General features: G+C 29.1%; 1 protein-coding gene across 6 annotated transcripts in view; it reads left to right on the forward strand.

Annotated features, from left to right (window-relative positions):
• Window positions 1–16,963, forward strand: part of LOC136983036 (regulating synaptic membrane exocytosis protein 2-like) — a 341,614-nt gene that overhangs the window by 40,028 nt on the left and 284,623 nt on the right. For all 6 annotated transcript variants that reach the window (XM_067279650.1, XM_067279651.1, XM_067279653.1 and 3 more), the window contains exon 3: window positions 5,292–6,702. In XM_067279650.1, the coding sequence (XP_067135751.1) occupies window positions 5,292–6,702 (1,411 nt within the window). The remainder of the gene's footprint in view (window positions 1–5,291; window positions 6,703–16,963) is intronic.

Consider the following 16,963-nt stretch of genomic DNA (forward strand, 5'->3'; position numbering starts at 1 on the left):
ATTTAATCTTATCAGTCCACTTAATAATCAATCTAATATCATACGCAATGTTATTGATACAAAATATGTGTGCGTTTGTGTGGTTTTTTAATAATACCTGTTTTCGTTCATTTTAACACTATTAGCTTTTTTAGCTTTTTTTCAGTGTGAACTCTCTTTTCTCACTTTTTTTTATTGCCATGACTGCTTTAAGCCCTGACTATACCATATATATTATTTTAAAAATAAATATGAATTTGATTAGTTATTTCTGTAATTTGGTTTTAAAATAAAACAATTTCTTTCTAAAGTAAATGTTATAACTTTATTTAATTTTAATAATAGAAATTTTTTCAAAATATTTTAATTATTAAAAGTTTTTAAATTAAATTATCAACTACACAGTGGAATCTACTTAATTTTTGATACTGAGTTTTATTGGATATATTCACACAGATTTATGATAAAGTAAATTTTTTCCAGAAAAAATTACATTCCAGTATATCTTTGGATATTTATTTAAAAAACGTAAAGCAACTAGAAATTGTGTTTAATCTAATATTTTCAGATAATGCAGATAGAAAAAATAAGCAACTTTGTTTTTAAAGCATTGTCAAAGTTATCAATTCCTTGTTTTACTGTTTCATTTTTTTTATTAAATAATATATTTTAAAATTTTTTAGTTATAATTTGAAATAAGCATTTCACAACATAAGTGAAATAAGTGATTTGTACTATGTATTTTATAAATAAGAAGTATGTGTGTATATGTAAATACATGTTTATATCTTTTGTAAATAAATATAATGTTAGACAAACTTTTTTAAAAGTCAATTATAATTTTATTAAGGTATTTTTTATATAAAATAACAAAAGGCTTTGTTTAAAAAGCTAAAGTAGGAGAAAAGAAAAATCTCAACTTAATTTATATAACATCTACATTTCTAGCCTGACAGAAACGTGATGTCTATGTTTAGCTCCATCCATATCTGTAAATACTAGTTCAAAGAGGCCAATACACAATACATTTACTAAAAATAGGCATAGACTGAAAATAAGCTGGCATGGGCTACATTCAGGAAATCACAGTTTATACATTTTATTGGAACAAAATATTAATACAGTAGAGCCCCACCATATATAACCAATATGTTCCAAGACCCCTTGTATAGCCAGAAGTTTGCATAAAATAGTGAACCCAATTAATTATTAGGTATTTCTTATACAGTAGAGCGTCGATAAGTGGAACCAATTGGGGACTGGGGTCCTTCCAGTTAATGATTTGTTCCAGTTTCCGACTTTGTACGAAAAAATACATTAACCTGTCCGATGTTCAAATTTTTCTCCGTTGCATATCGCTTCCTGTTGAATTTTTCTCCGTTGCGTGTCGCTTTGTGTTGAATTTTCGTCGATTTTAAGCCTAACGAAAATTTTTATAATAATCATCGAGGCTATCGTATCATTCAAAATTATTTCTGCATTTTGTACAAACAAAATAAATATATTAAAGAATATAAAAAACATGAAAATTATACTTTAGAAGTAAATTTAGTATCAAAAACATTCGATTCAGCACGACACAGTCCGACTGAAAATCGTTCCACTTTCCGGCCATTCCACTTACCGACGTTCCACTTATTGACGCTCTACTGTATTAAGATACCTATCAAACACTTTTTTTTAAATGTAAATAAAGCAAATAAACACTGTATTAAAAATAAATAAATAGCACGATACTGTAATTATAAAGATAACTAAAAATTTGAATACTCTCTCTCTTTGTTTTATGTGCCACTGAAACACTTTTACATATCTTTTCTTACCTAGTAAGTATGGTGTATATGGAAGATTTATTTTTTCCTAACATTCTTGCAACCTCAGAAGAAAACTCTTTTCTAACTAAATGGTTGATGTGAGTTGCACATTTTTTATACAACTCAGTGTGTTGTGCAGTCAAGTTTTCTAACTGAATTTATAATTTTAATTTTTTTTGTAAAGTAAACATTTTACAGCCTCTCATTGGCTTATCAGAGCTACCAACATCACTACTATTGTGTTTTGGAGTTATATTTGTAATTAAATGTAATTACGAACATGAAGTAATTAGCATAAAAATGAAACAAAGAGAAGCATGGATATAAAGTGTTACAATGAGAATTTCAGACAGATAGATGCTGGTTTCAGTGTATAGTGCAAAACAAAGAAATGAATTTTAATAATTCTTTCTCAGAGTGAGTGTGACTGGAGAGATGCTGCAAGACTTCATATACTGTGGAAAATGGTGTGGATTTGGCACACCATTAAGAATATTTATTTTACATATTTTTCTATTTTTTTAAAATTTTTATTTGCATTGCATTTCAGATTTGATAGTGTAAACCTGAAACTGCATGTGATGAGTCTACATAGGGCAAGGTCCTACAACACTAATATTATTAAAGATATAATAACGCTGATTATTGGTATTAGTGTTGATTTTTATCAATTAACTTTTAATAATTGTATCTGCCAGTATAATCAAATGATTGACCAGTATTAGATATTAAAATGTAAATCTAAAAAAATTAAATATTCAGGAGTAAATCAATGATAATTTTAAGATTTTAATATTATTTTGTAATAAAATTAAAAACTAAAATATTTTCAAATAAATATATAAAATTTTTGAAATATAACTGAAATGAATGTTGTTTGAAATCTAGAGTTTCAGCATTTATGGAACAGCAATGGAAAATAACATAAAAATTTGAAACAAGTTCAAATTTTCAAGTGTGCATATTTGTGCATGTAAGCATAACAATTACAGATATGTTTTAGTTCACTGTCTTCTATCATTACGTGCTGACATTATCTATAATTGGGTTTAAATTGTTCTCTTCCAATTTCTGGTTTAGAAGTGGTTGCTATTATGAGAGCTTCTGCAGTGCAGAAGCAACCACAAAGAACATCTTGAACTATTTGAATCTTTATCACCACAGTTTTGTTTTGTAAAAGTTCTGCTAGTGCTGTATCACTCTTCCTTGATAAGTACCTCCTTTTGCTTTTTTAGTCTATCAGAAAAACTACAAAAGGTGCTACCAACATACCATTTCATATTCAGCAGTATGGCCCAGGCATATGAATATTTTGTTTGTTTTTTAGTGAAACCTTTCCGTTCTTAACTAAATCAAGCACCATAGAAGGCTATAATGTGATGATTCTCATTGTCTGATGATCAGCAAATAACAGTCTTGTTATTCTGGTAGCAGTCCTATATATCTGCAATACATATATATTGGAAACAAACCATTACATAACTTACTAACTGTGCACAGAAACATTTACAATGAAATAGGGATGGACAAATACTGAATAATTCAGATATTGCTGTTTTTTAATACTGAATATGCAATATGCTTGTCTTTCTGACTACTGGGTACCAAATATCTGGCTAAATATCAGCTGATTTATTTGTAATTGCCTGAAACAGAAGGCTTAGACTCTAAGCCTTAGAATAAGAAAGATGACAGTGTCTTTTATTCAATAATGAAGATTATAAATGTTATTTTTAAAAAGTTTTTACTATGTAATGAAAAATAAAATTTAAATTTTTCCATTGAGGTCCTTCATTTTTTTTTCTTTTTTCTTTGCAGTCTCACAAAGTAGTGTATTTAGTAAACATACATACAGTTTATTCTGCGAAAGCTGGAAATATTTATGATGTCCAAAAAAAATTGCTTACTTCCTATGAATACAGAAGCATTAATATTATAATTTATCACTCTTGAATTGTGATTATTAATAAATAATATTTGCTCATAATCATTTATTAATGTTATATTTGTTTTGGAAAAGTATAAATAACGATATTTTTAAATGTTATTTTTATTTTATTTTGTGTTTTATATTTTTTCTTCCCTTCCTTTTCTCTCTTTTTCTCTTCCCAAACTAAAATGAGATTATTTGGCCAAATAGTTTAGCTTTGAGAGAGAATTCACTTTGAATATTGAATATGTGTTTAGTATTTGGCTAAATGCGCCCCAAATACCAAATAATGCCAAATATCTGGTCCAACACTATAGTGAAATGCACAATTCAAAATCTGCATTGAGCAATGATATAGGCACTGGGATAATACCTTGTATGAGGTAATATTACTGATTTCTATGATTATGCTTATACTGTTGAAAAAAAAATTAGAAAAAATTTTAAAATTTATCTTACTGTCAATTTAAATTTCTAAATAAACAGATTTTTAAATTAGAATTTAAAATGAAAAAACAATTTTTTTTGATGTTCTTTTCAACCAATGCTTTAGAGCAGGGCTTCTTAAACTATGGGTCGCTTAGCGAAATCTTGGGGTCACGAGATTTTAATGCAAAATATTGAAAATAATTTGTGAGAGTTTGAAAATGGCATGCTTTGTGTCGTAGGTTTTATGAGTTGCACTTTGTGTCACTTCTGGTGCAGCGAGACAACGATTCAGCAATGCTGATTGTAGTGTGAACTAGTGTAGTGTTGTTGCTTTTCAGTGTATTCAGTTGTCTCTGTTCCATTGTAACACAAGAATGAACTGTGGTAGTACACCATTATTGTTTTTGCAAATTTGTATATATATGTGAACTGTGGTAGTACACCATTATTGTTTTTGCAAATTTGTATATATATGTATATTTTCATTGTATTTCATATGTATATTGCAAAATATTTATATATCTTTATTTTATATTTTTTTGGGGGGGTCGCAAAAAAAATCACAATCATAAATGGGGTCGTGAATAAAAAATGTTTAAGAAGTCCTGCTTTAGAGGAATCATGAGATAATAGTCATCAATCTGAATCACTTTAAGGCCTATTTTTTTCACAAAACAGATGTTTCAGTTTTTTAGCTTTTAGTTAAAAGTTGATTTACGTTGCCAGACTATCAAACTTACGTTGTGGCCATTTTAATGTGACAGTCAGATGGCCAAAATGGTTAAGTAATCAGGCTGCTCAGATGTAGTTGATACAAACTTCAGGAACTTTTTATGGGTGGTAAGTCCCAGATATGTTGGTCCCTGCCCCTCACCACCCAGTTACCCTCATTGTGGGTCTAGAAAAGGCCTTATTAGTGCCCACAAGATAGAAAGGGCTAAAAATGAAAATAAAACAAAAAAACATACTTAATCTATCAGTAAAAGAATATAAAATACAACAAAAGTTATATTCTTTTTATTCTTGTATGTTTTAACACTGTCAGAAAAATTAATTATTTCTATTTAAATCATAATTAATAATTAATAGTATTTAAATTTTTTTTTGTAATATATTCTAATAAAATACTTCTATTTCAGGTAATATGGGTATGTATTGTTTGTCGAAAAAAACAAGAACTGTTAATCAAAACGGGACAATGGGTTCATAGTGGAATGGCTGGTAAACCTTCATTAGTTCAACAAATGGAACTAGATGTTGGTCTTGGGAATGAATCCATTTCCATGAGTCCAACAGTTGATAAACGACCAAAATTAGAACATAGACATAGTGCTGAAAAAGAGAATATTCACCAACAACATTCTGGTCTTGTACCTGGTATGCCATTTACAGCTAGAAGGGGTTCACTACAGAAAACAAGCAGTTCAGCAGCAAAAGAGTTAAAAAGACAGTTTTCTCAAGAACGTGATAGGGAACTTAGGCCATTAACATCTGAACTTCCTTTCAGGGGAGAAAGGACAGAACATATAATGTTTGAAAAAAGTAATGAAAGACAGATTCATTCTGGTAGTAGAACACATCCATCATCTGAAAGAGGGTCACCTGATATAAGATTTAGGAGAGCAGCATCTGATGAAGGCCCACGTGAAGAAATAAGGCATTACAGAGAAAATGAAAGAGGGCGCACCATTCCAAGAGAAGGTGCTCGATCTAGAGAACCTTCTCCTGATCTCCATCATAGAAGAGATTATGATCATGAGGTTGAAAGGAGCAGAGGCCATATTTCAGAACGAGAACTCATCAGAGATGGAAGGGAAAGAAGTCGAGAACCTAGAGAGTCATCTAGTGAAAGGCATAGATCCCAACAGAGAAGTAATCGTGAATACCTCAGAGATGATTATTCTAGGGACGATCGACGTAGAGATGATGTTAAACATAGAGAAAGTACGAGAGATTTATCAAGACCTGTGGATCGTCTAAGAAATGATACAATCCAAAGGAGGGAGTCTTCTGTTGACAGAAGGCATGGTAGAGAAAGTGGTCATCATGAAATGATTGAAAGGCATTTGGATTATTCTCGTGATATGGAATCTTATCCATATAGAGAACCAGCACATGTGAGTGGTCGGCTTAGCAGGCAAGAAGAACAAAGAGACTTAATTCATCGACATAAAGTGCCTAGTGGTATTGATCGGGATATATATGAAACTCATGTGGAAATTATAGGTCATGATGATCCACATTACAGGATAACACCTTTGAGAGAAGTGAGCAGGCGAAACCATCTTGATCCTAATTCTGCTGTCTCTGTCATTGTTGATAGAGGACATAACAGTCGAAGAAAAGTAGAGTCAGTAGTAAGAAATGATTCATTAAGTTCTGATCAATCTGAATGTGTAAGACCACCACCACCAAAGCCTCATAAAAACAAGAGAGGTAAGAAATTACGTCAGAGGTCACTGAGTAGTTCTGATGATGAAATAAGATCAACACCTGAATGTTCCAGCTGTGAAGAACCAGAAATTGAGAGTGAAAGTGTTAGTGAGAAAGGTAAGAATATGGATATGTGTAAGAATAATGAATTTGAAAAAGGAAAGCGATAATATTAATTCTATATGAATTAATAATGTCATAAAATTATAATAGTATAATCATATATTTATAACTTTTATTACATTATAATATATTTTCTTGAAATAAATTTAAAAGATTCAATTATCTTCATTAACTGATATTTATTATTACTAGACTGAAATAAATAATGTGATACAAATTCTTTATATTTATATATAAAAATTCAGTTATGAATGCATATGAAGTTTAAATAATTACTATCTAAATCTGTTTAAGGGGATTTAATTTAATCAAAGGTAAAAAAAAACTTTGTAAATAATTTCATATGTGGGATGATAAAAATTTCAAATCAAAAATAAATCTTATACAGTATTATCAATACAATCAGTTTCATAAGTCAAGGATAAATTAACTTAAATGCTTATATGAATTATCAATTTATTTTAGTATAAATGGCATCAAGTAATTGTACTTTTGAAATAAATTTACAGAATTGCAATTTATTATAATATTTAAAACTTTATATCTGTTCTTTAGTGTTATAAGCATAAATTTTGCTGGAGAGAATTTAAGTACTATTCTTCATTTATGTTTATAAACAAAAGCACATGTTATCTGGTGATATTTATAGTTGAAACAGTTCTGATTATGATAGATTTTACAATAAATGTGTAATACTGAATGTCAGGATTAGACTTTGTTGGCTTTATATTAAAAATATGTATCATTTAAAATTGAGAAAAATTATTGGTCTGTTCAATATTTTGAAAAACAGTGTTTTTTCCGAATCTGTAATTCAGTTATCTTAATGTTTTTAAGAAAATTTATAGAAAATCATCAGTTTTACTCGAAATTGTATGTTGAATCACTTAAATAAAAAATCCAGCAATGAGTTGCTTGACTTTCCCAGCAACATTTATAACTGTGTGTGTGGTGCCATCTATTGATATTTTAGTATTAAAAACTTTTTATATTTTTAAATATTATGAAATGGCAAAAAGCTTAAAGCTTAATTTTCAAGGTAGGGATGGGTTTTATAAAAATTATAAATGCTAATAACAAGTAAAATCATCATTAAGTCTGACCCTACTAGATATACACATGATCCCCTTTATCTTCCCATGCCCTCGACCTTTAACCATCAAAATTTAATAGTATCAATGCCCCTGCAATCAATAAACAAACCTTCCTGCAAAATTTCAGAAATTTTCGACAAAAGCACAGGAGTTAAACTTCAAAGAGGGTGAACAAAATAAAACCCACACACACTAACATCCATACATAAATTACACCTGAATTTTTTTGCATTTCTCAATGTTGTCAAGGTCCCGATTCCAAAAATGTAAAAATTTGGAAGGGAGTCATTTTTTGACCGATTGCCACACTTTCCCTCTGTTATATATAATAGCTGGGAAAATAAAACTCAGTACAGTACAGCATCGATTATCCGACTCAATTGAGGACTGAGGTAGGTTGGATAACTGAAAAAACGGATAACCGAAAAGTATGAAAAAATACATTATTAGTATAGTGTATTAGTATATTAGTATATCTCATGTAATAAGCATATTAGTATATCTCTATTAACCTACTTCGCGTTGAATTTTCATCGATGTTAAGCCTAACAAAATTTTTTTAAAATAATAATCATTGTTAAATTATTTCTTTATTTTGCACAAAATAAATAAAGAAAAAATAGAAAATTAAGACTGGTTTAAATACTGGCCTTCCTTTTATGGTCAAGCCTGTGTTTCCAGCTAAAACACGCAAAAATTTAACAAAAATAATATTAAAGTAGCCAAGACAAATATTGTAGCGCCACATCACTAGCGGACATTTGAATTTGCCGACTAGAACGCGGTCGGTTAACTGATGTGACGGTTGATCGGGGGTTGGATAATCGATGCTCTACTGTATTCTTAAATATATTTAGCTGTACAGGATAAGGATTATTATAATTTTTGATTATGAGTTATCAGTCTTCATAATATTCAGTACTGCCAACTCCTGATTTATCAGATTGTGGATTTATTGTGGTCAGTGATGGCAGGAATGCATGTGCAAAAGAGGAGTTGTATTGTTTTCAGTAGTAGTACATGTCTAGTTAAATTTAGTTAAGTCTTGATTTTTTAAAGCTGATGATTTTTATAATTTTTATAGTTATGTAATATACAATTACTGTAATTGTATTTGTAGTTTATAGTAAAAACTACAATTACAAATTAATTGTAATTGTAGTTTTTAAATGAGTAAAGTCTCAGTGATTGATAATGAACTATATTTTTCATATTGTACCATTTTTTAACTTTTATCTTAGAAACTAAAATTATTTATCCAAACTTTGAAAACGTGCATTTTATAAATAAAATAAAATGCACGTTTAAAATGCACACAAATTAAAACTTAAAAGTGTTGATTATTACATAATGTTAGAAATTCTAAGCTTTTCAAACTTAGAATTTCTAATGTGCTGAGACTTGATGCAGGCCTTGAAAGAGGCCAAAAACATTCTGTTTTTATTTAATTCAAATACATGTTATTTGCTGAAAGACTGTGTATCATATGTAGTTTTAATTTGTGTACATTCCAGTTGTTAGAGACTTGTATGTTATTTTGTTTAGTTTACTACATTTTAATACGTCATAAGGAGAGTGTCTATTATTGAACATCTAGTTATTTTCAAGCATAATTTGCAGATTTACTATAGAATTCAAAATACTATGGTCTGTTTTTTCTGTCACAACTAGGTGTATAGATAGACACTGGGCATCTTTGACATTGCTCTTTATTCAGGAATATCTTGTGTGCCGATATGTGTTTCGGACATGCGCCCCTTTCCTGTTGGCTTTACTTTTGAGATAGCTTGTAAGGTGCTAACAAATATACATCTTACTTAAAAATTACATTAGCTATGGTTAAAAATTATTACAGTTAAAATTTCTTGGCATTATTCTCAACAGCACTTAGCTCATATTTGTGATATCCATGTTTTTCATCATGGACATCACATGTTAAAATCAAAGCCCGATCCCTTGATTTGACACTTATTAAATTTTTAACACGTGAGCTCAAGTATTGCTCAGATCTCACACTGACACTTTTAATTCTATTGTGATAACAATAAATAATATAAATTTTCTTTTAATCTTTCAGCTATATTTTATGTTGGCATCTTCTGTATTAAATACATGCTAACTGTTCATCTTTTAGGTGTACAGTTAGTTTTTTCTTTCTCTGTTTGCCCTATAGCTGTCCACCAGAAATGTTTGCCTTTATCACTTTCAAGTGTTTTTAATAATTTCCATGAATGTTCTTTCAATATTCCTCTGTTTTAATTGAGAACTACTTCCTGTCATACTTAAAAACCAACTGTATTTTTTGTCACGGACATCACATGTATGAACTAAGTGCTGTTGAGATTAATACCAAGAAATTTTAACTGTAATAATTTTTAACCTTAGCTGTAATTTTTAAGTAATATGTACATTTGTTAGCACCTTACAAGCTATCTCAAAAGTAAAGCTGACAGAAGAGGGGTGCAAGCCTGAAACGCATATTGGCCCACAAGATATTCCTGAATAAAGAGTGATGTCAAAGATGCCAGTGTCTATCTATGCACCTAGTTGTGACAGAAAAAAATAAATAAAAGAAGACATGGTTTTAGAATAAGCAATACTATGGTCTGTGAACTTTAGAATAAGCAATACTATGGTCTGTGAACTTTCTATTTCCCTGCTAAATCAGGAGTTGACTGTTTATATGTGAAATGCCAAAACTTCTTTATTGACTACATATTCTTTATTGATTACATATTGTATATACTATCAATAATTTATATTCCTGAAATAAATAAATAAATACATCTTAAATAAATTATTTAATTAAATAATGATATATGAAAAATAATTTAATACTAAAGTATGAATATTATTCACTATTTAATATTCAAAATCAGAGTACATAAAAACATTGATAGTAGCTACAGTGCTGTCTCTTAATAAAAATTATATTTTGTATATAAGTTACTCGAAATCAAAATCATGGTGTTTTTGAATTATTAAGATTAGTATCAGAAAGATTACATAAGTAGACTGTTCATTATTGATTCAAGTTGTTACAATATATGATTTAGCTTTAATTGAAGAATTTTTTAGTAATGGAATCTTTATAGTATATTAATTTTTTAGTTAAATATTATAATATATTAATTTTTTTAAACTAATACTTCAGGGTTAAGTTACGTTTAATTAAAAATTTTTAGTTCTAATTCTTCAACAATTCCCTTTTAGTATTGATAGCCTTGCCAATAAAAGTGATATCCAGAGTATTAAATGGTTATATATAAGATATTGTAATAAGGGTTCATTAGAAAGATATATAACAAGAATGTATAATATTCCTATGAGTTATTAATCAGAAAGATTTTTTTTACGAGTACATTGTTCAGCTGTTCTGAAGGTTATTATACAACTTAGAGTTAAAATCAGCTGTACTACTCCGTATGGAATTTCAGGATTTTGAGTATATATTTGAACTCAGGATCGAGATGAGTTCAACGATACTCTACTTTTGGACTGGAGACCAAAAATAAGAAAGTTATGATATTAACGATTTCTTGCCTTTTACAATGCATTCTACACCATTTTAGAGTTTTCCACTAGATGGCATTCAACTGTTCGTGCTCCCGATGGATTCCTCCCAGAGGGTAGCCACCGGCAGGCCGCCTAGTGTTTAATGTCACTAGTTATTGATTCACAGTAGTTTTTCAACAAAAGAAAAAAAAAGGAAACATATACTGAACTACAAGCAGTGCCGCCTAGTGGAAAACTCTAAAATGGTGTAGAATGCATTGTAAAAGGCAAGAAATCGTAAATATGACAACTTTCTTATTTTTGGTCTCTGGTCCAAAAGTAGGGTATCGTTGAACTCGTCTCAGTCCCTGAGTTCAAATATATACTCAGTCTCGAAATTCCATAGGGAGTAATCTATATAATCCCCTTAAAATCACTTTTTGATAATTTTTGCTGTATTTGGAAAAAGGTATCAGAAACTTTTAATTCAAATGTCATTTCTAATAAAATAACTATTTACTTCATTTGACAATACTTCTGAGATATGATTCAGAATTAAGACTATTTTAAAATACTATAATCAGTCTGTAACTTTTATATATTATAGCATTGTAGGTAAGAAGAGAGACATGTATGAATAGATAACTTTTATCGTAGAAACTAAAATTATTTATCCAAACTCTGAAAAAAGATATTTGAGCTAATAAATTTAAAAAAAAATAAATAATTTTGACATCACCAATTCAGAAAAAAATTAAGAGAAACAGGAAGTAAAAAAACATGCAAATACTTTTATAAAGGTTCGACTTCTGTACTGGTGTGAGCAAATAATTCGCATTCAACCTTTTAAAAACCAGTAATAAAAATTTGAAAACAAACGTTTTCGACCGTTAATACTTTTATAAAATAACAGAAAAATATTAACATTGATTTTAATTCTTTATTCATCACAAAACACCCAAGAAATTATTTATTGTGACATTATCACAATGCTGAGCTACAAGTTTTAAATATATTTTTAATTTATTTAATTTAAAATATGTTCTCCACCTCAAATTAGTAGTGGCTTGCTCCTGTACATCATACTTTTCCTTTAACAATAAAGTTGTGCCAGTCATCTATCTAACACCTTTCAGGGGAAAATTTTTGAATTAAAATAACATGACGTCCAGTTTGCACTGGAAGTTCATATATCAGGGCCTCTTGTTCCATATCTGATCTCGCCTTTCATCTATCTAATGCCATTCTTGAGATTAAGAAAAGACAGATGGATGTCAGTGGGAATTTATAGATTTACAATTTTTTCAAATTGCAGCCCAATGAAGTTGTTTTAATAGTAATAATTTGCAGTCAATTCACCCTGTATGTAAGAAATACTTGTGTTTACTTAATATGGGGCTCAAAATTTCACCAACTATCTTGTCATCAAAAATTTTCTGATATTAAATCACACTTTCCACATTGTTTCCATCAAAAAGAGTTTAATAAATCTAAACTCTTTACAGCATAATCTTAATGAACCTCTTTAGGTTCATTAAATTCTGTGCTGGAAACAGCATGGAAAGTTTAATTTAATATTTGTAAGTTTCAGCTCACAGTTTAGAGAATTTTCTGTTATTGACTGCCCTTTTTAAACTAAACCATAGGACACAATTTCTTTCATATACAATATAGGTAGGTACATCAATACTATCTAATTTCCTAACATTAACTTCCTATTAGTAGTGCAAGATACAATATACTATGGTAATTTTGGGAAGATAGCCTGTGACAACATAGTATACCCTGAAGAAAATTGCAAGAACAAAAATAAAACCTTTGTATTATGTGCCCTACTGTATACCCTACATTTCTGGGATGACTGTGAAAGCAAGATAATTACCACTATAGAGTTTAGAAGTTGCTGTCTCAAGCATTAAAATAGTATTTCTGTTTTGTATCTGTTAACAAAATATTGTAGATATACATAAACAACCAAGCCCAAATATTTTGTAATAATCATATTAATTTCCAGACTATTCAGACTATAGTTTGGATAACTGTTAATAAAAATTGAGTTATTGTGACATCATCAAAAAGGTTGGCTGCAAGTTTTAATCATATTTTAATTTAAATGATCATATAACTTATTCTGTCTAGACTGGAAATTTGTGTATAGTTAATAGAAGTCTTTAGTCTCTAAACTTCCTATGTATGGTATTGATTTTCATTTATGTAACTCTGTTCTTAAGATTAATGGATGGACAAAAGGTGACAGTGGGAACCTATAGGTCTGCAATTTTCAAATTGCAGCCTAATTAATATAAAATAATTTTTTCTAATAGTAAGCAGTTAGACTGCTATTTTTACTAATATTAAATAATAATTACAATAATTTTTGAATTAAATTTAATAATGTTATTTAATGATAATTAAATTTAATTCAAAATATAATTAACAAAATTGGAACTAAAGATGATATTATTTTTGTATTCTATTTTTTAAACTTTGTAATATAGAAATTTGTTTTACATTAATTAAACTAACATTTGTATAACATTTAAAATATTAAATAGTTTTCTATAGGAGCATGCATTAGCAATGACAATATGCTTAGTACAGTATGTACAGTACACACAGAAGTATGTGCTTGTGTGTTGTCTTTGCTAACATATGTTGAAAATGCCTCAAATATGGTACTTAGCTTTAACACTGAAGTGGTTACTGAGAACAATAAATTAAAACCAACAACTGTAGTGCCTTTGACCGGTGTGCTTCTCTCCTCTTTCTCTGTAAAACGCAAACGTTTTTGAAGGCACTACAGTTGTTGGTTTTAATTTATTTTCACTCCGGTGTTGTTCCTTTATATATTTTGTTACTGAGAACTTCCTCTGAAATACTGAGAAATTTCTCTCTGTATTCACAGGCCACCCCTATAATTCATATATAGATGTTTATGAACTGTTCCAATTATGTAAATTAAGTGTAAAAATAAATATAATTTATCATTTGTATTTTAGGACTAATTTCCTATTTTTCAGTAATAATAATAAAGTAAACTTCTTGTATTTTTGGCTTCTTGTGTTTTGTATTAAACTGAAGATTAATATATCTTACTTTCAAGTATTTATTAAAAAATTAAATCTTAATTCACTGAAATAGATTAGGGTTTTAAAAACAATGGAGAGTATAGTTAAACTCGCAAATGTATAACTGGATAATTTATTGTTGGTGGATCAGTTGACTGCCATTAACCAGTCATATAGTGTGAATCAACTGTAATTTTTAATTGAGATTTAAAATTGTCATATAATGTGACCTATTGCAACACACTAAAAACCTTTTTTTTGTGTCCCAGTACGAACAGCTTTAGATAAAAACTAACGTTTTCGACCAAAAAGTTAGTTAAAAACTTTAGATAAAAATGTTAGATTTTATCTAAAGCTGTTCATACTGGGACACGGAAAAAGGTTTTTAGTGTGTTGATTTATCCTTTTCAGGGATTGTGCGAGAAGTTGTGACCTGTTGCATAACCCATACCTTCTTTCAAACATAGATAACTTGCAGGTTACCCATCTTAAATCATAGTACCTGGAAAGAATGACATCTGTGATAAAACTGGTATTTTCCAATTTGAATGCCATACCTTTTACTATAGGGCCACAACTAAAGTCCAGTAAAAGAAATTTACATTCATCTTTCTTATATCGTAAATCAAAAGTTTTTTAATAAGCAGATGGTCACAAAAAGTAAAAAAATGTTTATAATTTATATGTATTGCATATCATAACAAAAACATAGTATATATATCATAGTCAAACTCAGTTATAACAGTCACTAGGGGACTAGCAAGATTTCCTCATTATAACTGTTACTCATTAGGGTAGATGTACCAGTTTTGGCCAGTGTAGTACCAGTTCTGGCCAGAAAACAAATTTAATTTAAAAATATAATCACAAATGAAACAAACTTTTATTGTTAACTGTTCACACAGTTAACAATAAAAGTTTGTTTCATTGGACAGGTTTGAATATGTGGTGATTATATTTTTAAGTTAAATTTGTTTTCTGGCCAGAACTGGTACACTGGCCAAAACTGGTACATCTACCCTATATCCATGAAGAGCAATGATGTAACTAGGAGGAGAATGGGCTACTGTCCAGTTACTTTCCCCTATTTATTTTAGGAGGTGTCCCATGGGCAGCAACATTTGTAGCTATGCCACTGATGATTAGTGAAGTCTATCTCTAATTTTTAATTCTGAATAAGTTGATAGATTCAAACAACAAAAAAATGTATGTAATTATTGTTTTTTTATTAATAGTTTTATAAATTACAATATAATTAATATTAAACAATTTATTTTTTCATAATTAAAAATAATACTAATTAATAATAAGCTTAATTTCAGTTAGTCTTTTTATCTACAAATCGTAAAATTGATGATTGCTCCAAAGATGAAATCTTTGGATTTCACCTTTCACTCAAATTTCTCTTAAAGTGTCATTAATTCAAGGTGTTGAAAGTTTCATTAATTACTTCATTTCCTTAAAAAAAACCTGACTAATGTATCCATTGACTCTTGAGTTTCAGAAATTTGTCAGTATTGGTTTTGATTCAATTTCACTTATTATATTATGATCACATTCATCATCATTGACATTATTATCTATCATCTTTATTCAGCACAGCTTCCATGATGTCACCCTCAGTACAAATATCACTAGTTAACAATTTGTCATCAACTCATAAAAATTCATCAATGTCATTATTAAAATCATTGATGATGTTGCATCACAACCATTCAGATAAAGGTACATTGCTTTTTTTGTTTTCATCATCATCATCTGACATTGAAATTTTATTTGTATTTACTTTCAATTTTTTGAAACAATATGATATGGTTGTTGAAGTAATATTGTTTCATGCATCACTTAATAAATTTATGGCATCCAATATCTCATTAAACTTCTGTTCTCTTTGATAGAGTAGATGTAAAACTATAAATCTTTTATAAAATCCTTTCAAACTTTTGATTATACCCATGTCCATTGGTTGTGAAATTGATGTGACTTTGGGAGGCAGAAACACTAGCTTGATGTTGAACAAATTTTGAATATGGGGACAGTTTTCAACTAACAATAAAATTTTTTTTCTTTTTAGATACTTCCTTATTCCAATCATTTATGTACAGTACTGCCATAAAAATATCATCCAGGCTCTTTTGTTTGCAGTAAAATCTACAGGAAGATTCCTTACACACTTAAAACACTATGTTTTTAATGATTTTCCAATAACTAAGTTTTTTCTTATCAGTTCCTGTCATATCTGTGCATACATGCACTGTCAAATGACTGATTTTTTTTCCACTAATACACTTTTTTCCCTTTTGAATTTAAACATGTAGTCGACTGTCAGATTATAAAAATGTACTGTTTCATCAGAATTATAGATATCTTCAATATTGAAATCCTTCCTCATTTCTGCCCAAACATGGTCAATTCATTCATTTGTGTAACCACAAATGAATGAATTGGACATTGTACTGGATTAGTACATTGAGATTTTCCATTCATTTTTGAATGAATGATGATATGTCAGTTTTTGAATAGATCCAGCCAACCATTGTTGCATACAAAATTGCCACATTCAAATTGTCTAATAAATTTTTCTACTTGAACATTCAA

This window comes from Centruroides vittatus, unplaced genomic scaffold (genome assembly GCF_030686945.1).
Source record: "Centruroides vittatus isolate TY-2023 unplaced genomic scaffold, ASM3068694v2 contig_875, whole genome shotgun sequence".
Lineage (NCBI taxonomy): Eukaryota > Metazoa > Arthropoda > Arachnida > Scorpiones > Buthidae > Centruroides > Centruroides vittatus.